At 38.6% G+C, this 26,878-nt stretch overlaps 1 protein-coding gene across 1 annotated transcript; it reads left to right on the top strand.

The window, feature by feature from the left end:
• Positions 1 to 4,271: 4,271 nt before the first annotated feature.
• ddx54 (DEAD (Asp-Glu-Ala-Asp) box polypeptide 54) lies at positions 4,272 to 25,988 on the top strand. Its single transcript, XM_058775255.1, has 20 exons — positions 4,272 to 4,507; positions 5,843 to 5,969; positions 6,058 to 6,128; positions 10,085 to 10,273; positions 11,562 to 11,611; positions 11,751 to 11,792; positions 14,569 to 14,664; positions 16,031 to 16,152; positions 16,260 to 16,321; positions 16,735 to 16,866; positions 18,183 to 18,393; positions 18,468 to 18,599; positions 19,449 to 19,670; positions 20,685 to 20,758; positions 21,574 to 21,765; positions 22,452 to 22,597; positions 22,679 to 22,792; positions 22,866 to 22,976; positions 24,434 to 24,522; positions 25,305 to 25,988. Exons 1-20 carry the CDS (start codon positions 4,397 to 4,399, stop codon positions 25,550 to 25,552), a joined length of 2,541 nt encoding a protein of 846 aa, XP_058631238.1. The 5' UTR covers positions 4,272 to 4,396; the 3' UTR covers positions 25,553 to 25,988.
• Positions 25,989 to 26,878: the final 890 nt, after the last annotated feature.

The raw sequence follows: 26,878 nt of genomic DNA, 5'->3' as shown, positions 1-26,878 counted from the left end.
ACAGTGTACATACAGCTGCTTTTTAAAAAAAAATTGACTAAAAATGTGCTCGTTCCTACCTGATCTGACCATTAAAATGTAATGTGGTCGTTGTTTGCGTCGCTTTGAAAAATAGTTCTGACAAGAAAAAAGCAGTCGTGGTAAAATGCTGATAAACAGCAGGAGTCACACAATCTGCATCAAGTGCCTGTCAGAGCAAAACATACAGTTATACGACTGAATTAGTGTAAGAAAGGTCTTTATCAGCATTGATGAACCTTTAAGTTTCCATTGCAAAGTGGAAAAATTTCTACAGATCATTCAAATGTTTGCCACACTAAGAAAAAGATGTTTTTTTTAAGATCTGTTCACTGAAATAGTCTTTGGGGAATTAGAAATGGTTCTTAGGGCATCATTTGGAAGCTTTATTTGGAAGAGTGTAGAAACTTCATCGAACTGAAGCTGAATGCAAACTTTACATTTCTGAGGATTCAGCACCTAACACTGTTCATCGTAATCGGTCAGATTTCTCCAGACGTTTGACTCTCTGTGGTTTCGCAGCCAAATGACCCGTCTTTTCTCTTGCAGCTTTGCGCTTTTCTGATGCAAAGCTGATTTTGTGGAAGCGATCTGGAACGTGATTCACAGTAATCACTTAGTGAAATCAAAATGGACTGCAGATTGAGGATTGTCCGTGTCAGGTTCAAAACCTCTGGTGAAATCTCACATCTATTGTCCACTTCTGCCAAAGGAGCAAGAGAAGAGCTGCACGTGCATGAGAAAACAGATGAAATATACAGCATCCGCCCGGACAATCACATCTGATCTTTCTGAAACTCTATATCTGTATGATACTACGTGACAGTTGAGTTAAGTTAAGTCGTGACGTATTGTCAAGTATGGTGACCCATACTCAAAATGGTGCTCTGTATTTAACCCATCCAAGTGCCCACCTTCAATTCCTGCCGGCGCGAGAATCGAACCAGCAACCTTCAGGTTACAAGCCCGACTCCCTAACCATTAGGCCACGACTACCTCTAGATCATACGATGACAGGACTGCTGCTCAAATTCAATAGCCTCCTCATCACCCTTACTGTAAGTGTCTTACTGCATTATCAGTGTGCTATTGCTGTAATTAACAGCAGGGACTTGCAGACTATCTTTTCATTTTGCAGACAATGCTGTTATCCAAAGCAAAACTCTGAAGTTGTGCCATGTCTCAGTACTGTGGATAAATGTGAAAAGCACCTCCTGTGCATTTATTGTGTACAGTATCAGCGGTGCCGTGTCTGTAGTCACTCGTTTCATGAGTCGAAGGTGAACACAGTGTCAAGTCAAGCCACCTGTATTTATCCAGCGCTTTTAACAATACAGATTGCGTCAAAGCAGCTTTACAGTAATAAACAGGACAATAGTTAGACAAATGCTAAACTTAAACAGCCATTTATGCCTGATTTAATCCGTTTTGTTGCTATAAATGGTTAGGCTAATTTAGTGATATTAAATAATACTAATAAAACGTACTGTTTTTAGTGCAGACGAGTTACAGGAGGGCAAATATAACTCCCTGAAGAAGTCAAAATAGTGTGCTAATAAGTGCTTTCATTTTAATCAAGCTATGCATTTAAGCATTTAATAATTTAAAAGTAATAAAGGTATAATACAGAATGACACCTGAACAGAGAGCTGCTGGAAGCGTGTGAAGATACATGCAGTTGTAATAACTGTATTATTGTAAGTGTGATTTATCTATTATGGCACTTATCTGGAATAAAGGGTGTAAGACCCCCATTCACTGCTATTATAAAGCTTTGAAGAGCCGGGACAATTTTTAATATTACTCCAGCTGTATTCATCTGACAGAAGAGAGTCATGTACACCTGGATTAAAGGTGAATTAATCATGTGATCATTTTCTATCCCTTTAACAAACAGACCTTTTACGGCATTTATTAATCTTAGTTAATCTGAACATTTGCTGATCAGCAGGTACAGTGTGTTATATATTTAGTATTAATATTTTGTTTTGTTTCATTTTATTTTAGTTTTTTTTTGTTGTGTTTTTATTAACTTTTATTTAATTTTTAGTTAGTTTAGTACATCAAGTTAACCGAAATGAAAACGAGAAATGTTGCCAACATTAAACAACAACAAAGTTTAGTGTTTTTAAAAAAAATATTTGACTTCAATTAAATTAATTTAAATTAAACTAATGAAAAATGTTTTTATGGTTTTAGTTTTAGTTAACTATAATAAACAGTATTTTTATTATCTGACATTAACAAAGGTTAAACACTGTAAACAATGTATTGCTAATTGCTGGTTTTTATGGATTAATAAATCAGAGCTTATTGTAATGTGCTCATAATAACGACACGCAACAGCACATCATCATTCACTGATGTCTTCAGCCGTGACAGGTTCACCTCTCGTGTTAATTGGATGGTCTGTTTTAACTTCACTCAACGGCCTGAGCTTTTAAGAGCTGTAGATTAATTATTAATCTGACACAGATATGACATTTAAACATGAACAGTGACAGCTTAGTGTCACGATCCACTCAATAATCTTTGATTTCACTCAGTGTCTGGAACAAGAAGCTGTGTTTACAGAGTTGTTCTTGTTGCGAGACTGAATCTAGAGAGCGAGCGAGAGAAAGGCTTCTCTATAATCAGAGTTCGTGTGGTTTCTCAGCAGTCCTGCACACGTCAGACTAATACCAGCAGCTTGATCCTCCAAATATCATATAATCCTGTGTATGGTGTGGCTTTGAATCTACACACCAGCGAGTTATTGGTTCGTCTGATGTCTTCAGATGGAGCTGGTGCTTCTCCTCCAGCATATGTACTCACTTGAAAGAGAATAAGTAAGACTGCGCCGTGTTTACACTCGTTTCTGGTGCCAGTTTCTGTGAAATTAGGTCAGAGCCCAGAAGAAATCAGCTGCCTTTTGTAATTTATGATGAACTGCTGACAGATTTAAGATGAAGCACTGCATGTTACACACAGATGTGACCCTGCAGCACAGAAGCAGTCATAAGCAGCACAGCTATATCTGCAGCAATAGCCAACAATACACTGTATGGGTCAAAATTATACATTTTTCTTTTACGCCAAAAATCATTAGGATATTAAGATTATCTTCCATGAAGATATTTAGCAAATTTCCTACCGTAAATATATCAAAACTTAATTTTTGATTAGTAATATGCATTGCTCAGAACTTCATTTGAACAACTTTAAAGGTGATTTTCTCAATATTTAGATTTTTTTTGCACCCTCAGATTCCAGATTTTCATATAGTTGCCAAATATATATATATATATATACATCATATTTCATAACAAACCATACATCAATGGAAAGCTTATTTACTCAGCTTTCAGATGATGTATACATCTCAATTTTGTTTGTGCTCCGGGGTCACAAATACGATCGTGAAAGTGTTTGTTTCTTGAATTCACACGATCTCTGCGATCACAGGAACCGCTGTCATAAACACCAGCTTCATGATAGTAATAGCTGTGGATGGGAGATTACAGATCTGTGTTCAAGATGAGAGCCACATGCTAAGGTCAGGCTTCGGCCGTCAGCGCAGGTCACTCAGGCACAATCTCCTGATGTGTTTTCAAATCTCTTTCCCCCTTCTACAGGACGGGAAGGACTGGTGTTTTCTCTTTAATCATATGCTGGGAGCGAGGCCAGGGATTTGAGCTGAAAGCTGCGGCTGTAAACATTTACAGGGCTTCAGAAACGCTGGCCGAGATGCTATTGATGCTCATAGACTCAGAATCAGAACGAGCTTTACTGCAGGTGTTTACACATGGCCTACGAGGGATTCGTGTTGGTGACAGAAGCTTCCACAGCACATACAAAGACAAGACAAAGAATAAAAATAGAACAAGTAGGTTAACAATACACAAAAAAATTAATATCTAAAGAAAAAAAATACACAATATACAAAATAGACAGTATTTATGTGTACAGCTGTGTTATGTACAAATGCAAGGAAATGTAAAAATAAGTATGTGTTGAAGAAATAAATGTATACTGTTGCATATATATATATATATATATATATATATATATCGTTGTACATAAAGAAAATCTATGAATAAAAAAAAAAAAAATTTTGATTGGCTGATGAAACATCTTACCGATAAAACTCAATGAAACAGTTTTGAAAGTGATGTAAGACAGCGAAACGCAAACTAGTTGAGGTTTATATCGCATTATTGCTCTGTTCGTGGCGCCACCGTGCGGCAGAGCACTGAACTGCAGCGGCGCCTCGCTCTCTGACGTCATCTCTGTGCGTCTTCACACGTGTTTCCGAACGTCTCCGGTGTTTTCATCTCACGGAGCGCCTGCTTTCTTCGATTAAATAGCGACGTTTCCCGATAGCAGCGGGTGTTTAGCGATGGCGCAGAGGAAGAAGAGGCTGCTGAGGAGGAAGAAGAGAGATCACGAGCTCCAGTCTGATGATGAAGAGTTTGAAGTGGCCACACGAGTCAAAGATGATCAGGACACAGTGAGTCAATCGTCACTAAACGTGTTTTCTCTTGATTATCGGTTCATTTTCCTTCAATCAAAGACTGTTTGTGTGTAAATGCGAACATCTGAGGACAGCAGATGTCAGTATGTTAATAAAATATCGCGTCCGTCATATAAGTTACTGTCTGTTCTCACAATTTTTAAAGCGTGATTTTATTTTAAACCCTGTTTGACTTCAGTTAGTAAACAACCGAAAAGAGGATGTTTTATGAATGTTCTTTGTCTGTGAGACAGATGCGCTTTCACACTCAATCCGGTTTCCCTTCCAGATGTGTAACTGTTAATGTCCCAATTCAGATTAAAGTGTGTTCTTTTAGCTTTAGATGACAGAGTGCAATATATATTAAAACTAAACCCTGTCAGACCCATCAGGTCCGTTCTGACCCAGAAGAGATGCATCATTTCTTCAAAAAATGCAAACACATTCTTTATTTTATTTCAGATTTTTTTTTTACTGTTATTTTTTAAGAGGTATAATCATGCATTATATATATGTTACACATTTTGTGTTTCGGGTCTTTTTGGACCGAGGTATGAAGCACTGTATTTTTGATACATGTACGCTTATCGATGAACCATTGCAGCATCATTTTCATCATCAAGTTTATACAAGTAAAATTACTTTATTTTGTATGAAAATACTTCACAGTAATATTTATGTTTTGATGTTGGTTTATTAGAAATAAATATGTAGGTTTCATATGTTATTATTGATACTGGTAATTTTCAGATTATAACTTCATTCTTTAAAAAAAAAAATGTGTGTGTATATATATATATATACTAATCTAATAAAATTAGATTTTTCATCAGTATTGAGAAAAATTATATAATGAATGATTATATGTGGTTCATGTGTAATTTGAGAATTTCTCAAAATTTTAATTAAGAAAAAAAGGGTTTAATGTAGTACTTAATATTTAAAACTTAGAATTTTCTTCACATTTACTTATTAATAAAAAGTTGCTGATCAGATACAATAAGGTATAATGTTAAAATGTTATGACCGTTTTGTAAAATAAGGGTTCTTCAGGTCAGAACAGACCCAGAATGTGAAGCACACAGGTATTGAATGCGTTATGAGGCTTAAAGATGTGATTTAATGTGAGTAACCTGTGCTCTGTTTTACTGGAGATGCAGTGTTGTCTGAAATGTCTTTTATAACTTTTTGTTAATTGTATACCTTGTGTTATTTATTCAGAGATCGCCATGAAAATAGCCCTGATGATGGCATGGCATTAAAAACTGAATAAATAAATAATAATCGTCGGTTCGATCGATTACAGTCAGAGCGTGTTTTTATGTCGTCCAGTCCAGCAGAAGACTGCCTCGATTCCCGGCTTCGTCCGAGTGTGTTTCTGACGCGGAGCTCGACACCAGAGAGCTCGTCCGAGCCCAGAACAAGAAGAAGAAGAAGTCCGGTGGCTTTCAGTCCATGGGTGAGACGTCTATATGAAACTCAGTCGTCATCAGTCGATCATTCACAGGATCTGTGTCGCTCAGTCAGTGTGCTCTGCTTTCTCGCAGGTCTCAGTTACCCGGTGTATAAAGGCGTCATGAAGAAGGGCTATAAAGTTCCCACACCCATCCAGAGGAAGGTAATGTGCTGAAGAGTGGACTCTTTTCACGTTTCTGTGCTTCTCAGAAGCTGAAGTTGTCATAGTCTGGTGAACTTCTGTAGTGGTGAATGCAAACTACAACAAATATCATTTCTGTGTTCACATTTGCTCTGATGGCAAGAGAAAAAAAATCCACAGTAGAGTTTCTATGACTTCAGTTTGCCGTCACTTCACCAGCTTTCTGTCATTCATTGCTGAGATAATTGAACACTGTTTATATACAAAAAAAGTTTATAGTAAGTGTATAAACAGCGTCTAGTGAATGTAAGTGAATATATGTAAAAAGTGTATGTACAAAAAAAAAGCATCTAGTAAGTGTATGTACGAAAAAAAGTGTCTAGTAAGTGTGTTTATGAAAAAAGCATCTAGTAAGTGTGTTTAAGAAAAAAAGCGTCTAGTAAGTGTGTTTACTGAAAAAGCATCTAGTAAGTGCGTTTACAAAAAGTATCTAGTAAGTGTATTTACGGAAAAAGCGTCTAGTAAGTGCGTTTACAAAAAAGCATCTAGTAAGTGCGTTTACAAAAAAAGTATCTAGTAAGTGTATTTACGGAAAAAAGCGTCTAGTAAGTGTGTTTATGAAAAAAGCGTCTAGTAAGTGCGTTTACGAATAAAAAGCATCTAGTAAGTGTATATACGAAAAAAAGCGTCTAGTAAGTGAGTTTACGAAAAAAGCATCTAGTAAGTGTGTTTAAGAAAAAAGCATCTAGTAAGTGTATTTACGGAAAAAAGCGTCTAGTAAGTGTGTTTACGAAAAAAGCGTCTAGTAAATGTATTTACGGAAAAAAACGTCTAGTAAGTGTGTTTACGAAAAAAAAAAGCATCTAGTAAGTGTGTTTACGAAAAAAAGCGTCTGGTAAGTGTATTTACGAAAAAAAAAAGCATCTAGTAAGTACGTTTACGAAAAAAAGCATCTAGTAAGTGCGTTTACGGAAAAAAGCGTCTAGTAAGTGTGTTTATGAAAAAAAGCATCTAGTAAGTGCGTTTACGAAAAAAAGCATCTAGTAAGTGCGTTTACGAAAAAAGCATCTAGTAAATGTATTTACGGAAAAAAAAGCATCTAGTAAGTGCGTTTACGAAAAAAAAAGCATTTAGTAAGTGCGTTTACGAAAAAAAGCATCTAGTAAGTGCGTTTACAAAAAAAGCATCTAGTAAGTGTATTTACATAAAAAAGCGTCTAGTAAGTGTGTTTACGAAAAAAGCGTCTAGTAAGTGTATTTACGAAAAAAAAAAGCATCTAGTAAGTGCGTTTACGAAAAAAAGCATCTAGTAAGTGCATTTACGGAAAAAAGCGTCTAGTAAGTGTGTTTACGAAAAAAGCATCTAGTAAGTGCGTTTACGAAAAAAAGCATCTAGTAAGTGCGTTTACAAAAAAAGTATCTAGTAAATGTATTTACGGAAAAAAAAGCATCTAGTAAGTGCGTTTACGGAAAAAAAAAAGCATCTAGTAAATGTATTTATGGAAAAAAAGCATCTAGTAAGTGCGTTTACAAAAAGCATCTAGTAAGTGCGTTTACGGAAAAAGCGTCTAGTAAGTGTATTTACGGAAAAAGCGTCTAGTAAGTGTGTTTATGAAAAAAGCATCTAGTAAGTGTATTTACGAAAAAAGCGTCTAGTAAGTGTATTTACGGAAAAAGCGTCTAGTAATTATGTACAAAAAAGAGTCTAGCAAGTGCATATAACATAATCTAATTTTATTTTACATTGCTACTGTAAAATTATAATACTAATATACATTCTTAATTTTCAAATGTTAAACTTCACAGAAAACTTTATGTCGCCCAGTCCAGCAGAAGACTGCCTCGATTCCCGGCTTCGTCCGAGTGTGTTTCTGACGCGGAGCTCGACACCAGAGAGCTCGTCCGAGCCCAGAACAAGAAGAAGAAGAAGTCCGGTGGCTTTCAGTCCATGGGTGAGACGTCTATATGAAACTCAGTCGTCATCAGTCGATCATTCACAGGATCTGTGTCGCTCAGTCAGTGTGCTCTGCTTTCTCGCAGGTCTCAGTTACCCGGTGTATAAAGGCGTCATGAAGAAGGGCTATAAAGTTCCCACACCCATCCAGAGGAAGGTAATGTGCTGAAGAGTGGACTCTTTTCACGTTTCTGTGCTTCTCAGAAGCTGAAGTTGTCATAGTCTGGTGAACTTCTGTAGTGGTGAATGCAAACTACAACAAATATCATTTCTGTGTTCACATTTGCTCTGATGGCAAGAGAAAAAAAATCCACAGTAGAGTTTCTATGACTTCAGTTTGCCGTCACTTCACCAGCTTTCTGTCATTCATTGCTGAGATAATTGAACACTGTTTATATACAAAAAAAGTTTATAGTAAGTGTATAAACAGCGTCTAGTGAATGTAGGTGAATATATGTAAAAAGTGTATGTACAAAAAAAGCATCTAGTAAGTGTATTTACGAAAAAAGTGTCTAGTAAGTGTGTTTATGAAAAAGCATCTAGTAAGTGCGTTTACGGAAAAAGCGTCTAGTAAGTGTGTTTATGAAAAAGCATCTAGTAAGTGCGTTTACAAAAAGTATCTAGTAAGTGTATATACGAAAAATAGCGTCTAGTAAATGTATTTACGGGAAAAAAAAGCATCTAGTAAGTGCGTTTACAAAAAAAGTATCTAGTAATTGTATATACGAAAAAAAGCGTCTAGTAAATGTATGTATGAAAAAAAATGTGTGGTAAGTGCGTTTACAAAAAAAGTATCTAGTAAGTGTATATACGAAAAAAGCGTCTAGTAAGTGTGTTTATGAAAAAGCATCTAGTAAGTGTGTTTAAGAAAAAGCATCTAGTAAGTGTATTTACGGAAAAAAGCATCTAGTAAGTGTGTTTACGAAAAAAGCGTCTAGTAAGTGTATTTACGAAAAAGCGCCTAGTAAGTGTGTTTACGAAAAAAAAAAGCATCTAGTAAGTGCGTTTACGGAAAAAGCGCCTAGTAAGTGTATTTACGGAAAAAAAAAGCATCTAGTAAGTGCGTTTACGAAAAAAGCATCTAGTAAGTGCGTTTACGGAAAAAGCGCCTAGTAAGTGTGTTTATGAAAAAGCATCTAGTAAGTGCGTTTAAAAAAAGCATCTAGTAAGTGCGTTTACGAAAAAAGCATCTAGTAAATGTATTTACGGAAAAAAGCATCTAGTAAGTGCGTTTACGAAAAAAAAAAGCATCTAGTAAGTGCGTTTACGAAAAAGCATCTAGTAAGTGCGTTTACAAAAAAAGCATCTAGTAAGTGTATTTACGGAAAAAAGCGTCTAGTAAGTGCGTTTACGAAAAAAGCGTCTAGTAAGTGCGTTTACGAAAAAAAGCATCTAGTAAGTGCGTTTACGAAAAAAAGCATCTAGTAAGTGCGTTTACGAAAAAAAGCGTCTAGTAAGTGTGTTTACGAAAAAAGCATCTAGTAAGTGCGTTTACGAAAAAAAGCATCTAGTAAGTGCGTTTACAAAAAAAGTATCTAGTAAATGTATTTACGGAAAAAAAAGCATCTAGTAAGTGCGTTTACGGAAAAAAAAAAGCATCTAGTAAATGTATTTATGGAAAAAAAAGCATCTAGTAAGTGCGTTTACAAAAAAAGCATCTAGTAAGTGCGTTTACGGAAAAAAGCGTCTAGTAAGTGTATTTACGGAAAAAAGCGTCTAGTAAGTGCGTTTATGAAAAAAAGCATCTAGTAAGTGTATTTTACGAAAAAAAGTGTCTAGTAAGTGTATTTACGGAAAAAAGCGTCTAGTAATTATGTACAAAAAAAGAGTCTAGCAAGTGCATATAACATAATCTAATTTTATTTTTACATTGCTACTGTAAAATTATAATACTAATATACATTCTTAATTTTCAAATGTTAAACTTCACAGAAAACTTTATGAAGCCCTTAAAGCTTCTCTTTTGGTAATGAGCATTTCTCATGAAAGTTAGTGAAGATGTTTGGTGTTTCTGCCACTCTCAGACGATCCCGGTGATTCTGGACGGGAAGGATGTGGTGGCCATGGCTCGGACAGGCAGCGGGAAGACGGCCGCGTTCCTCATCCCCATGTTTGAGAAGCTGAAGGCCCCGCAGGCGCAGACGGGGGCCCGGGCTCTGGTCCTCACACCCACCAGAGAACTCGCCCTGCAGACCATGAAGTTCACCAAAGAGGTCTGTACTGCTGCTGTTCACATTTACATTACATTTAGTCATTTAGCAGATGCTTTTATCAAAATGAGGACAATGGAAGCAACCTAGCTACGACAAGTCTCAGTTAGCCTAACGCAGTACACATAGCAAGTTTTAAAAAACAATTATATAATAAATAAAAAGAAAACAAATAGAATACAAAAAGAATAGAGAAGCTAGTGTTATTTTATTTGAAAGAAAACAAGCAGTTAGTAAATGAATAGAGTGCAAGTCTAAAAGGGGCAAGTTTTTAAATTTGTTTTATTTCTATTGGTAAACAGTGCCCAGAACAAGAAGTTTTGTACTTAATATACTAAAAATGATTCTTTAGTGCTTTAGTAGACACATGAATATGAACTAAAATGTGCTTTTAACATACTATCTAAAATTTATTTAGAGACCACTTGTAGTACACTTGAACCCACCAATGAATGAAAGATGGGTTCAAGTGTACTACAAGTGGTCTCTAAATACATTTTTTTAAATACAGAGATAGTATGTTAAAAGCACATTTTAGTTCATATTCACAGTGTCTCAAAATAGCACATTTCGGTACACTTAGATGTTCTTAAGTGTATCTTAAGAAGTACTAAAGAATAATTTTTATTATATTAAGTACAAAATTAACGTGCGAAAATAGAGCACTTTAAGTACATGATGGAAGTGTAGTTTTTTTCTGCCTGGGAGTGGACCTTTTAGTGAAAGACACATCAAACCACTTTATCACCTTTGGTAAGAATATACAAACGTTCCTGTGTAAAATCCTGTTTGTTTCAGGACTGCAGTAGTAACTCTGACACTTTTCCTCATCTGTCTGCTAGTACAGTAGATGATGTTGTGATTAATGAGGAGTATAGAGAGGTTTTGGAGGTTGCTTTGACTCTAGTATGGAGGAAGCTTTTATGACCGAAGTCATTAAATACCAGCCAATCCTAAATATTATTTCAGAGATATGTTATTGAGGCAGACTACTTGTTTTCATATTTGGGAGCTTAGGACACACACACAGGCTGGTTGTAAAAGGGCTTCAACAACTTTGGATGTCCGAAAAGAGGGCTAAACGATTAGCATAGGCAGTCGCCAAATATGGCGGAGATGTTATTTATACCATAACAATTAAATGACATGCTTCATATTGTGAAGACCTGCTGTATGCCACTGATCCATGATTTTGTACATTTATTTAACTGCATCAATAATATTTATGTCCCTGTAAATCATTTCTTTTAAGTGGACTTAAATAAATTGTTAATGTGTGTGTGTGTTTCAGCTCGGGAAGTTCACTGGTCTGAAAACGGCGCTCGTTCTCGGTGGAGACAGGTGAGTCGGGCTCATTCGCTCATATTTGATGAAGTTTGAGTTGTATCTGTATTGTTTACAGAGCTGTAGAAATAAAGTGACTCGAATCAGTTGAACTCTATTGTGTTTCATCACCGTGTGTGTCGTTTCTGTCTGTCAGCATGGACGACCAGTTCGCTGCTCTTCACGAGAATCCAGACATGTAAGTTCACACTCGAGACGTGCCTTCACCTGTGTGTGTGTTATGGTCGAGTGTGTGTGTGTGTGTGTGTTATGGTCGAGTGTGTGTGTGTGTGTGTGTGTTATGGTCGAGTGTGTGTGTGTGTGTGTGTGAGATGGTCGAGTGTGTGATGGTCAGGTGTGTGAGTGTATGATGGTCGAGTGTGTGTGTGTGTGTGTGTGATGGTCAGGTGTGAGTGTGTGTGTGTGATGGTCAGGTGTGAGTGTGTGTGTGTGATGGTCAGGTGTGAGTGTGTGTGTGTGTGTGATGGTCAGTGTGTGTGTGTGTGATGGTCAGGTGTGTGTGTGTGTGTGATGGTCAAGTGTGTAAGTGTGTGTGTGATGGTCAAGTGTGTGTGTGTGTGTGTGATGGTCAAGTGTGTGTGTGTGTGTGATGGTCAAGTGTGTGTGTGTGTGATGGTCAAGTGTGTTTGTGTGTGTGATGGTCGAGTGTGTGTGTGTGTGTGTGTGATGGTCGAGTGTGTGTGTGCGTGAGTGTGTGTGATGGTCAGGTGTGTGTGTGTGTGTGATGGTCAGGTGTGTGTGTGTGTGTGTGTGATGGTCAGGTGTGTGAGTGTGTGTGTGTGTGATGGTCAGGTGTGAGTGTGTGTGTGTGTGTGTGTGATGGTCAAGTGTGTTTGTGTGTGTGAGTGATGGTCGAGTGTGTGTGTGTGTGTGTGAGTGATGGTCAGTGTGTGTGTGTGTGTGTGTGTGTGTGTGTGTGTGTGTGATGGTCAGGTGTGTGTGTGTGTGTGTGTGATGGTCAGGTGTGTGTGATGGTCAGGTGTGTGTGTGTGTGTGTATGTGATGGTCAGGTGTGTGTGTGTGTATGTGATGGTCAGGTGTATGTGATGGTCAGGTGTGTGTGTGGTCAGGTGTGTGTGTGTGTGTGTGTGTGTGTGTGTGATGGTCAGGTGTGTGAGTGTGTGTGTGTGTGATGGTGAGGTGTGTGTGTGTGTGTGTGATGGTCAGGTGTGTGTGTGTGTGTGTGTGTGATGGTCAGGTGTGAGTGAGTGTGTGTGATGGTCAGGTGTGCGTGAGTGTGTGTGTGTGTGTGTGTGTGTGTGTGTGATCAGGTGTGCGCTTTTTGTGAAAAGTCAGGACATAGATGTGTATAATGACGAGGGTATGACAGGTATTACAAGGTGAAGGTGACATCTCAGGACATTGACCCATGTCCCCACTTTTCAAAACGCTTATAAATCACTCAGAATGAGGTTTTTTGGGGAAAGTTGAAATGCACAGTCTCCTGTAAGGGGTAGGTTTAGGTGTAGGGTTGGTGTAGGGCAATAGCACATACAGTAAGTACAGTATAAAAACCATTACACCTATGGAATGTCCCCACACTGTGTGTGTGTGTGGTCAGGTGTGTGTGTGTGTGTGGTCAGGTGTGTGTGGGTGTGATGGTCAGGTGTGTGTGGGTGTGATGGTCAGGTGTGTGTGGGTGTGATGGTCAGGTGTGAGTGTGTGTGTGTGTGCGTGAGTGTGTGTGTGATGGTCAGGTGTGTGTGTGTGTGTGTGTGTGTGTGTGTGTGTGTGTGATGGTCAAGTGTGTGTGTGATGGTCGTGTGTGTGTGTGTGTGATGGTCGTGTGTGTGTGTGTGTGTGATGGTCAGGTGTGTGATGGTCAGGTGTGTGTGTGTGTGTGTGTGTGATGGTCAGGTGTGTGTGTGTGTGTGTGTGTGTATGTGATGGTCAGGTGTGTGTGATGGTCGAGTGTGTGTGTGCGTGAGTGTGTGTGTGATGGTCAGTGTGTGTGTGTGTGAGATGGTCAGGTGTGAGTGTGTGTGTGTGTGAGATGGTCAGGTGTGAGTGTGTGGGTGTGTGATGGTCAGGTGTGAGTGTGTGTGTGAGATGGTCAGGTGTGTGTGTGTGTGAGATGGTCAGGTGTGTGTGTGTGAGATGGTCAGGGGTGTGTGTGTGTGTGAGAGATGGTCAGGTGTGTGTGTGTGTGTGTGTGTGTGTGTGTGTGAGTGTGAGATGGTCAGGTGTGTGTGTGAGATGGTCAGGTGTGTGTGTGAGATGGTCAGGTGTGTGTGTGAGATGGTCAGGGGTGTGTGTGTGTGTGTGAGATGGTCAGGTGTGTGAGATGGTCAGGTGTGTGTGTGATGGTCAGGTGTGTGAGTGTGTGTGTGATGGTCAGGTGAGAGTGTGTGCGTGAGTGAGGGTGTGTGATGGTCGAGTGTGTGAGATGGTCAGGTGTGAGTGTGTGTGTGTGTGTGAGATGGTCAGGTATGAGTGTGTGTGTGTGATCAGGTGTATTTGTTTATTATTATTATTATTATTATTATTGTTATTAAATGAAAATGTGAAAAACTGTAAAACAAAAAAATTTAAAATAATCAAATTAATTTTATTTCACATTGCTACTGGAAAATTATAATACTAATATAAATTCTTAATTTTCAAATGCTAAACTTCACAGAAAACCTTATGGAGCCCTTAAAGCTTCTCTTTTGTGATTACAAGTTTGTGAAGATGTTTGGTGCGTTTCGTTCACAAATACACATTAAAGCGGCTCAAACTCAGAGCAGATGGAGTTCATATGGATCATTTACTGTGAACAGAGACGCTAAAAACACCAGCTCATGAGCTGCTCGCGTGTAAATGAACACAGTGATGCGCTTCACTCTGAAACACAGTATTTAGTTATATAATTAAATCACACTTTCTGTCACACTCGTCCATATTGCAGTTGTGGTTTGATCTGAATGGATCTTGCAGCTCTGGTGTGTGTGACGTTCTCTTATTTTCTCCAGCATCATCGGTACTCCTGGCCGTCTGATGCATGTCATCCAGGAGATGAACCTGAAGCTGCAGGCCGTGGAGTACGTGGTGTTTGATGAAGCTGACAGGTGAGTCCAGCTTAAAGCTGCAGTCCATAACTTTTTTGGTTAAAAATGATCCAAAATCAATATTTGTGACCCTGGACCACAAAACCAGTCATAAAGGTAAATTTTTGAAATTGAGATTTATACATCATCTGAAAGCTGAATAAATCATCTTTCCATTGATGTATGGTTTTGTTAGGATCGGACAATATTTGGCTGAGATACAACTATTTGAAAATCTGGAATCTGAGGGTGCAAAAAAATCTAAATATTGAGAAAATCACCTTTAAAGTTGTTCAAATGAAGTTCTTAGCAATGCATATTAATAATCAAAAAATTGTGTTTTGATATATTTACGATAGAAAATTTACAAAATATCTTCATGGAACATGATCTTTACTTAATATCCTAATGATTTTTGACATAAAAGAAAAATGGATAATTTTGACCCATACAATGTATTGTCGGCTATTGCTACAAATATAGCTGTGCTGCTTATGACTGCTTTCATGCTCCAGTATCACATTTGAGCAAGTACATAACCAGCCAGTGTTCAAAACTTTCACCTTACTTTAGCTCAATTCACAACGGTAAGCTTATAATAATGTTTTCTAATTTGAGTGGTACGGGTAGGAATTTGTGGGAAATTTGAGCATGCTGCCGTGTCACTACGTCACGTCTGTAAACGAGAAGTTTTCCCACCTAATAGACTATATCGCATGTGAGGATCCTGCAGGTGGCGGATCGTTTATAGCCTTTTCTCACAGCAGCTGGAATAATTAAATTTATCATTTTGATGGCGGATTGTAATCCAGAAAGGATTATGTGATTATGAAACAGTGACTGAAATTTGATTATATTCCAGTTTTAAATGTGCATCTGATTACAGATAGCCTGGGATTACACAAGATTTGTATTTTAAAGAGAACCAGTTTGAAGGAAGAATAATTTGCCTTTTGGGTTAAAAGAATTTCTTAATATGAAATTCAAATGGTATTACAATTAGAGATTAGACTGTATAGAAACTGAAATCTGCACACTAATACACACGGAGTCACGCAATGCTGATGTTGTTAACATGAACAATTTGAGAACATAGTATAACAATAATAATAATTTGCACGGTTTCATGTGAAATGAGCTAACTGATCGTTAGATTTAATCACCATTGGTAGCGCGATTTATTGTAATGCTTTTTTCCTCAGTTGGTCAGAACAAACGTGGCAGATTAGTTACCTGTTTAGATAACAATATCCAATGAAAAGTTTTCAAACAGAGATGGCGACAAAGAGGCAAAACTTAAGGCCTGCAGCTTTAAATACATGCATTTTTTTTCATTAAAATAATCCTTGTTTCAAGAATAGAGTTCATATGTGTTCTGCTTCTCCAGGCTGTTTGAAATGGGTTTTGCAGAACAGCTTCAGGAGATCATCAGACGCCTTCCAGACTCAAGGCAGACGCTGCTGTTCTCTGCCACGCTGCCCAAAATGATCGTGGAGTTCGCCAGAGCTGGTAATCGCAGTCTAGATGTTAATACGTGCCATATATCCCATTATAGGACATCACAGGCGTGCTTGAGGGCTCCTCTGATAGTTTGATCCTTGTGTTTTCTGCGACAGGCCTCACAGAGCCGGTGCTCATTCGTCTGGATGTGGACACGAAACTGAGCGACCAGCTGAAGGTAGAGTTCACGATGTAGATGGGATCCTGATTTTATTCCTAGTGAATGGACTGGTTGGTGAAACATGTCTAGAAAAATAGGGATTGATGAGATCAGTTAAAAGAGAAAGCTGTTGCGGAAGTGGAGCTTTAATAAAATATTCTGAAAGCATGCACTGATAAATCATTAAGACTGATAGCATGTATTAAACCAATATTTATGTGGAAACCGTAATGCATTTTATTTTTCTGGATTCACAGATGAATAGAAAGTTCAAAAGATCATTTGCAGCATTATACATGTCTTTACTGTTACTTTTCATCAATTTAATGCTTCCTTGATGAATAAAAGTATACATTTTTAAATAAAATCATTTTAATAGTTTTCTTAATACCATTCACAAGATTTTTTTTTCTTTCCCTTTTCTCCTCCAGCTTTCATTTTTCCACCTGCGGTTGGATGATAAACCAGCGCTTCTGCTGCATCTGCTGAGAAACGTGGCGAAGCCGCAGGAACAGACGGTGGTGTTTGTAGCCACCAAACATCACGTGGAGTATCTCAAAGAGGTGCGGATGCTCTGGAAAACCTTGACATGTGCTGAGAGCAAACAAGTCAAGTCGCCAGTATTTATATAGTGCTTTTTACAATGCAGAATGTGTCAAAGCAGCTTTACAGTATTAAACAGGGAAATAGTGTGTCGAAATAGTGTGCCGTTCTCCTCTGGTCAGACGAACCAGCAGTTTAATTCTAGGCTGCAACAAAGTCAGATTGTGCAGAGGACTCGTCTGACCTAATTAATGCAGCCTAACAATCCTTTAACGGATTTGAATAATAGAAATGTGTTATATGTAAGCCAGGTTAAAGATATGGGTCTTAAGCTGAGAGAGTGTGTCTGCTTCCCGAATAATGTTAGGTAGATTATTCCAGAGTTTGGGTGCTAAATCGGAAAAGGATCTGCCGCCCGCAGTTGATTTTGATAGTAATATCAAAATCAATTGCGTTAATGAGGATTATCAAATGGCCAGAGTTGTGAGATCGTAGCGGATGTGAAGGACTATAATGTATAGCTATAGATACGGTTCCTCCTTTACGCTTAAAGATTAAGGAAAACAGTCTGACACCGTGGTATAATGAGCACACTCGCGCCCTAAAGAGAGCAGCCCGGAAAATGGAGCACAGCTGGAGGAAATCAAAACTAAAGGTATTTCATATTGCATGGTACTTTCTCTTACAGAAAAGCCTTAAAACTGCTAGATCAGATCTCTTTTAGAAGAAAACAAACACAACCCCAAGTATTTATTCTATACAGTGGCTAAATTAACAAAAACATGTAACATCAGCAGGTGCAGACATTTCCCAAAAGCACAGTAGTAATGATTTTATGAACTACTTTACTTCCAAGATCGATACTATTAGAGATAAAACTGTAACCATGCAGCCGTCACGACAGCATCGCATCAGAGGAGAACGGAACACTATTTCAACACACTATTTCTCCGTTTCCCTATTTACGCACTGTATTTTATGTATAATCATTTTCTATTCTTAACCATTTTAATTCATTTTAATCAATTTTCAACTAGTTTTTAAATTCCTTGTTTTTATTGTTGATTATTTTTTAGGATTATTTTAATTCCTTCTATGTAAAGCACTTTGAATTACCAATGTGTATGAAATGTGCTATATAAATAAACTTGACTTGCCTTGTTTAATACTGTGAAGCTGCTTTGACACAATCTGCATTGTAGAAAGCACTATATAAATAATGGTGACTTGACTAATGCAATAAGAGCTCGCTCAAATACTGAGGTGCTAAACCTAACCAGGACAGGACTGGATGCTTGAGCAGCTCGTGGTTCATCTGTTGTGTTTGTGTCTGCAGGTCCTGACGGTCGAGGGCATTGATTGCGCCTACATCTACAGCGCTCTGGACCAGACGGCACGCAAGATCAACATCGGCCGCTTTGTGCACCGCAAGGCCATGGTGCTGCTGGTGACGGACGTGGCGGCCCGCGGCATTGACATCCCGCTGCTGGACAACGTCATCAACTTCAACTTCCCGTCCAAGCCCAAGCTCTTCCTGCACAGAGTCGGTGTGTGTGTGGATCGGACTGACCGTCGTCTAGCGCTCTGAGGTGCAGCTCTAACACTCGTCTCGGTGTTTCAGGTCGTGTGGCTCGCGCCGGCAGAGGAGGAACCGCCTTCAGTCTGGTGTGTACTGATGAAGTGCCTTACCTCTATGACCTTCATCTGTTCCTGGGTCGACCCGTTCAGCTCGCCCTCCTCGAACACACACCAGGTACGGCAAACGCTACAGATGTACGGAAATTACGGAAAAGTAATAACTGCTTAGCTTGTTTAATATCGTAGCTTAAGTCACCCGCTCCAACTAACACGGCGATGAGTCTGTGTGTGAACTGATATTAGGCCAATATCGTAGATCTATCGATGTGTTGGGTTTTGCTCAATATGATGTTAAGTGGCAGATCAGTGGGTTACTGCGGTCGAATATCTAAATAAGAGACGTCCTCAGTCCCAGACAAAACCTAAAATACTATGTGGAGGACGCAAAATAATTTGTGACCTTGGAGCACAAAAGCAGTCATAAGCAGCACAGCTATATTTGTAGCAATAGCCAACAATACATTGTATGGGTCAAAATTATCAATTTTTCTTTTATGCCAAAAATCATTAGGATATTAAGTAAAGATCATGTTCCATGAAGATATTTTATAAATTTCCTACCATAAATATATCAAAACTTCATTTTTGATTAGTAATATGCATTGCTAAGAACTTCATTTGAACAACTTTAAAGGTGATTTTCTCAATATTTAGATTTTTTTGCACCCTCAGATTCCAGATTTTCATATAGTTGCATCTCAGCCAAATATTGTCCGATCCTAACAAATCTCAATTTTGAAAAATTGACCCTTATGACTGGTTTTGTGGTCCAAGGTCACATTTCATAATTATAATATGACTGCGTGGTGAACCTATGAACTGAACTCATATTTAAACACGGTCTCCATGCGGTGTACACACATCTATTCTTACAAGCACAATTTTGGCTGTTATTTATGTGCCCCCCCCCCCCCCCCTACTGTTAGATGAAATTTACGCCCTGTCCTCTGTCTCTGGTCTTCAGATGCTGATGGCGTGTTCGGCCGCGTTCCTCAGAGCGTCCTGGACGATGAAGAGTCGCAGCTGCTGACGGCTCACGAGAACTCGCTGGATCTCCAGAACCTCCGGCGCATCTCTGAGAACGCTTACAAGCAGTACCTAAAGTCTCGGCCGAACCCCTCCTCCGAGTCCATCAAACGCGCCAAGAACACCGACCTGTCCTCCATGGCCGTTCACCCTCTGCTGGGTGAGTGTGGGTTAGGGACGGGTGATATGGGCTTTAAAATATATCGCAATATTTCTGGTATTTATTGCGATAATGCTATCAATGACGATAATTCAGGGAATCCTGTTTCTTTAGAGAAAAGTATCATCTTTCCTATTTTTACTCGAAATATGGTGTTGTGAGCATTACTGAGTACACACGTAATGTAATGACTGTTTAATTCATACTGGAAGCCGGAGGGCGCTCTTGCGCAGAAACTCCACATGCATCGCAGAAGTACAACACTCCGTGAAATCCCTAATATGGACAAAGGTATCGAGTTATCGCTGAATAAAATGCACATTGGAGATGGAGAAATTTTAACTGATGAAATTTGACGACAATAAACATATGATTGCACAAAATATATGTGACCCTGGAGCACAAAAGGTGATTTTCTCAATATTTAGATTTTTTTGCACCCTCAGATTTCAGATTTTCAAATAGTTGTATCTCAGCCAAATATTGTCCGATCCTAACAAACCATACATCAATGGAAAGATTACTTATTCAGATGTATAAATCTCAATTTCAGAAAATTGACCCTTATGACTGGTTTTGTAGTCCAGGGTCTCATGTGGTTTGTGTTCTTCAAGCAATCTTATATTTTTTTTATAAGGAAAGTATATTTATAATGCAAGGCATTATTTGTTGGACGACAGGTTTGTAAACGGGCTCATACACATGCAGAACTGTATCCCACACGTGCTACTGTACTACATTTATTCAGACCGATTTTTTTTGTGCACCGTACAGTCCTGACCAAACCAGTTCCAGATCGTAGAAGGAGCTCCTCGTTTAGTGATAAACTCCTCAGTTTCACGTCCGTCTTCCGCGATGTCGCTCCGCACGGTCAACAGCTAGACTCTATCACTATTATCACAGGAAGACTAATTCTTATCGTGAGGATATTACCGGTATATTGCAAACGATGTCTGGATCTCTGTAAGCGTGCGGGAACACTGGTTCTGTTCTGAGCTGTTCTGTGTCCTCTAGGTTCTGGACTGGAGCCGATGGAGCTGGACCGGCTGCTGATGGTGGACACCATCAAGGGCTACAAGGCTAAATCTGTACGTCATTTATTATTCGGTTGTTCCTCTTATGGTCAAGTATCGTGAAGCATCACACACTTCTGTTTGAAGGCTCACATGCTCATTCTGTCTTCGTTTACTCTCCTCATGCTGTTCGAAACCAATCACTCTGATTCTTATGGAAGCCTGTTTCTGCCTCTGAATAAAAAAGGTAATTGCAACTTTTTGTCTCGCAATTCTGACTTTTTTCTCAGAATTATGAGATGATAAACTCGCATTTGTGAGTTATAAAGTACAGTTCTGAGGAGAAAAAAGACTTGGTATGTTCTCAGAACTGCAAGTTTAAATCTCACAATTCTGAGAAAAAAGTCAGAATTGTGAGATAAAATGTCGCAATTACCTTTAAAAAAAAAATTTTTTTATTCAGTGGCGGAAACGGGCTTTCATAGATTCTTCAGTGATGCATGAGGAGCTGTTCTCATGTAAAGGAAAGCTTTATATGGCCAAGCTGCAAAAAATGACTAAAACACCCTAAAAGCCTTACATTATGGCTCCGTATGACCCATGCATGAGGCAGGGCTTCTGCAGGTTTCATGAAGGTAAATTTAAGACTCTTAGGACCCTTTTAAGTGCAAGGAAATACAATTTAAGGAAATACAATGCATCGTTGTGGTCTCTTAATATAAATGTCTATGGAGCTCACAATGAGTTTTATTAGCAAGACTTCAAAGTTTGAAAAATTCAACTTCCTTGTTTATGTATTTGTTCTGGAAATCTAGTATTAGTTTTTGCAGCACATGCAACATTTAATGTCAAGATATTATGAATTATTATGCATGTTCTTGTTTCCTCAGACTATCTTTGAAATCAACTCCAACAACAAAAGCAGCGCCAGCGAGGTGATGCGAGCCAAGCGCTCACGAGACGATCGACTGCTCGACAAGTTTTCTAAAACGCGAGCGGAGCGGATCATCCAGTCCGCTGTTCCCGCGGTAACCAGAACCCAACCGCAGCGCGAGGAAGACGAGGAGGACGAGGAGCTTCAGGTCAGCTTCAGATACGCTAACGACTGGACCGTTTCATCTGCTTCTAAACATCATGCTTTAAAACAGATTGCATCCAGTCTTGAGCCGAACGAGGGCTGTGATGAATCAAGTCCTAATGAAATTATACGATTTCTAAACCATAAGTTAACATTGACATAAACATTGTAAGTTAACGGCACCATAATACAAATAGGACATTTTTACTTTTTCTAACCCATAGAAAACCGTTATAAAGAAAACTTTGTGTGCTGTGTTCATATTCTGGGCTTGCTTGCCTGTATTAATTAATACACTGTCTTTTAATATCACTGTTATAATGCATTAAGCCACATGAAGCGTTTTCTTGACACAAGTGCGTTATGTTCATCTTCTGGGTTCATCATCTTTCCTGTAGATGGTATGTTTTATTAAGAAGGTGTGTTTCGAATTTGGTCATTTAATGTCATTGTTACTGTATTCCAAAAGGAGTTAAAATTAGTGAAAGTCTTCACAGCTACTTAAGATATGTGGTCAAGCAAAACATTTCTTTTTATGTATTGTTGGCTATTGCTACAAATATATCTGTGCTACTTGACGACTGCTTTTGTGCTGCAGGGTCACATATCGTCTGTGAATAAAATCTAAATCGCAATATTGATCAAAATCGTGATAGTATTTTATTTTTTTTGTCCACATATATTCTCCAGACTGTGTTCTCAGAGGTGGTTGGAGGGAAAAAACGAAAGCATGATGGTGAAGCGGACGGACTGAAGAGCAAAAAGACCAGAAAATCAGGAAAAGATGAGGAGTTTTACATCCCGTACAGACCCAAAGACTTCAACTCCGAGCGCGGGTACGACTGCATCACTGCATTATTCTGCATGTTCAGTGGGAAGCATAGACGTTCAGTGTGTGTGTGTGTGTGTGTGTTCAGGCTCAGTCTCGGCGGTGACAGCAGCTCTTTCGAGCATCAGGCCTCTTCTGCGGTTCTGGACCTGATGGGAGACGAGAGCAACACGATAAACCAGCACAAGAGCCTGATGAAATGGTGAGCAGCTCCTTCCCATGATTCCACATGCAGCACTGTCTGCTGATACTGAAATCACACGTGTTCACCGCAGGGATCGCAAGAGGAAGCGCTTCGTCAGAGACACGGGCAAAGAGGACAAAAACAAGAAAATCAGGACAGAAAGTGGACAGGTGGTCAACAGCAAAAAGAGGAGGAAGAGCTTGTATCCTTCTTGAAAACAGTCTGTTTTATTTGTTTAGCGCTTTTCATAACATTGTTTCCAAAAGCAGCTTTACAGAATCTGATGATGTTAAGCGATTTCTGAGAAACGGACTGAGCACCAAAAAACTTGTAGCCAATCAGCAGTAAGGGGCGTGTCCACTCATGTTGGGGGCGGTGCCTGTGTTGCATAGAATGTTCATGAATTTGGGGCAGAGTTGACAAGATAGGGGTGCGATCATTTTGGGTAGATGCCTGTTTGTTTCTCATAAAATCACTTACTGCACCTTTAATGTTTATTATATATGACCCTGCAGCACAAAAGCAGTCATAAGCAGCACGGGGTATATTTGTAGCAATAGCCAACAATACATAGTATGGGTCAAAATGATCCATTTCTCTTTTATGCCAAAAATCATTAGGATATTAAGTAAAGATCATGTTCCATGAAGATATTTTGTAAATTTCCTACCGTAAATATATCAACTTCATTTTTCTATAGATCTATAGCATGCTTTTAGAAAATAGATCAGGTGAATTTTCATTTCATAACTACTTTAAATGAATAACATCCCCAATGAATCGTTCACCACAAAGACCAGTTCGTACCAACACAAGTATTTGAAACCGTTTTTAGACACTGCATAAATAATGGCAGACAAAGGTCAATGAAAATGTAAATTCGCCTTCTGACACTAGTAGGTGTTTATCGTAAAAAAGCCTGTATTTTTATGTAACTGCAGTGGCTCTGAGGATCTAAACGAAGCAGAAATCTTAATGTTTGGCCGTTTTTCTGTCGCATTGACGGCATGCGTTGTGTTCATTCAAACGAATGTTTTTGCACCAAACTCTCATTTGTGAAGTGCATAATGTTTATAAACCAAATATTATTAAGTTTAAACAATTAGAAACATAACAGCATCATGTATGTATAGTTGAATACAAAGGACCAAAAACAATCACATGGAGAAATTTTTTCATTTAAAAACATGAGATGCAGTGGGATGGAAAAAAACGTCAAAGTCTCGAGACGTGTTTTTTAAAAGTTGAACTTGCATTAATTTTACATGCTTTCTAAACATGCGGCTCTCTTGTGTGAGACGCGAGTGTAACGCTGATAGATGTTTCTATAGAAAATGCGATAAATATGCGATCTGTGTGAACAGCTTGGTTTTGCCATAAAAAAGATCTCCGTATTAATGTTCTCTTTTTCTGCAATATTTTGAATGAACAACGCAGCTCCTCATCGCATCTCGTGCTCCACTGATAAAGCTGCCTGATGCACACCTAAAATTCAAGTTTTTGCATTCGAATGTAGATTTTTCATTTAAATTCAACAAATATTCAAAATTCGAATTTTTATTTGACAGCCCTAACAGACTCAGTGTTGATGTCATGTGGATTTGTCAAGGTTTGAGGCTGAAATTCGCTTGTCAGTTGGGTTTCTTGACTTTGGTCCAGTTATGAAGAATGGAAGAAGAAGTATAAGATCGATGACAGAGACTCGGATGGAGAAACTGGAGGAGCGATCAGAGGGAGGGGCTTTGGCGGTAAGAACAGAAGATTGTGGTCTAAACTCATTCCACTTCCTGTGTAAATAATTTCATTACATGTCATGCAGAATATTTTCATTGATCTTGATTCAATATAATACATAGAATTATGCCTATTCCTAAGTGATAACTATTCTAATATTATGTAATATTATTAATCTAACGGTGTGCTTAGAACAGAGTGAACTATTTAAAGCTTGAAAAACACTCATATGGAAAAAATCTGTTCAGGAGCTAGAAATACATATATGACAGCTATTGATCATCCTTTAAGAACTCATATATATATGTGACCCTGCAGCACAAAAGCAGTCATAAGCAGCACAGCTATATTTGTAGCAATAGCCAACAATACATTGTATGGCTCAAAATTATACATTTTTCTTTTATGCCAAAAATCATTAGGATATTAAGATCATGTTCCATGAAGATATCTTGCAAATTTACTACCGTAAATATATCAAAACTTAATTTATGATTAGTAATATGCATTGCTAAGAACTTCATTTGAACAACTTTAAAGGTGATTTTCTCAATATTTAGATTTTTTTGCACCCTCAGATTCCAGATTTTCAAATAGTTGTATCTCAGCCGAATATTGTCAAAGAGTGCAGAACAAATATTCTGGAGTTACCTTTGCAAACTGTAACGCAACTTTGTTGTCTAAACAATAAATCTTACTGGCTTCAAAACCTCTTCAGAGCAATTTATTGTGACCAGAAAAGGTCTACAAGTCACTGCTGCTTTGTTCATGAGTATTTGTGTTGTGGTTTCTGCAGGTCGCAGGGGACGAGGAGGAGCTCAATCGCAGCCGGCTCAGGAGCGGAGCGGCTCACGCGTGCAATCCGAGCTGAAGAACCGCGAACAGATCCTCAAGCAGCGCAAACGCAAAGTCAAGCAGCAGTTTTTGCAGAGCGGCGGCATGAAGAAGCTCCGTGCCAAAGGAAGACAGCGTCTGCATGAAGTCATGAAATCCGGCTTTGGTCGTGGTGGCTTCAAGAAAGGAAAGATGAGGAAGAAACTTTAAGCACCAAATGAGGAATCAATACATCAATCCCACTTCCCCAACACACACCTTCGATCTGTGATGCAGAGAACAGGATGGACAACATTATATGTACATGCACATATTATATACGGCTTGAATGAGTGAAGAGACTAACACTTTTACTGAAACTACTGTTTCATCTGTGCATCTCTTCAGCTGCTTTAAAGGGATGTTTCAGGTTCACCTGAAGCTCTGTTGACAGCAGCTGTGGAGCTTTAATGTCCATTACCACAGAAAATTATTTTGCCATTTCAAAAATGGTTTTTGTTTAAATATCTGCAAAAACCTCAGCAGTTACAGTAAGACACTTACAATGGAAGTAAATGGGCCAGGCAATGCATGCAGTGTCAGCAGCAGAGCCACACAACTTTATACCTGTTCACATGAGACTGTTGTGATAAAAATGTTTACTGACCGTGTCTGTGTAAAGTTTTATCCAGTTTTTAAATTCCACTTACTTTCACATGCCATACATGAAGGGTTCGACAAAACTACTTTTGGTAAGAAAGCCTTTATTAATTAATTAGTTTATAATTATGCCTAGAGTTTTGTGGACAAACTGAACTCATTGGTTTTAAGTTAAAATTATGTATGTTCTAGTCGACTGTTTAAGTGCCTTATGAAGTAGACTTCACAAGTGAAGTGAGATTCCAATCCAGGAGGAACATGTTCAGTTTGTAGGGCACTGCAGGCACTCTAAAGTTTTTACAGTGATTTATTTACACATTAAAATTTTCATCCAATAACTACATTTTTAAAATTGTTCAATAGCACACAAATGTATTAATGGTGGCCTAAATGAGTGACAATTGCAAACATTTTTACAAAATACACATTCATTTATGTAGAACCGATCAAATAAGCAACACATTGCATTTTACTTCCAAATTAAATAACACTTCCTCCTCAACATGTTTTATCAGGGGATACCTACTGCTCTGAGGCTAGCCATATGTGCTCGTGCATAGCCTGAATACAGGTTAAATAAAGACGTGTCTAATATAACGAAATTTCACTTTTTTTATGCCTTGTTTTAACTCCACAAGATTCCAACGTGCATGCGTCACACGTGGCTTCTTCCCGCGCAGTCTTTTTGAATGTTAACGGACGTTACGCCAACGGTCACGCTACTGTAGTGCTGAGGAAGCGCGTCTCTGGACGGTAAGTGATCTGGAGATATGATGATGATAATTATGTAAAATGAGGCATATCAGTAGTATTCAGTGCAATTCAGGATGTAATACATTATGACACAAATAACTAGTAGGCTACTTGCTGATATTTCAAATACAGACTTTGTACACG

Source organism: Onychostoma macrolepis, chromosome 05 (assembly GCF_012432095.1).
Source record: "Onychostoma macrolepis isolate SWU-2019 chromosome 05, ASM1243209v1, whole genome shotgun sequence".
NCBI lineage: Eukaryota > Metazoa > Chordata > Actinopteri > Cypriniformes > Cyprinidae > Onychostoma > Onychostoma macrolepis.
The sequence above is the reverse complement of the archived record's forward strand: the minus strand, read 5'-3'. Positions and strand labels throughout refer to the sequence as shown.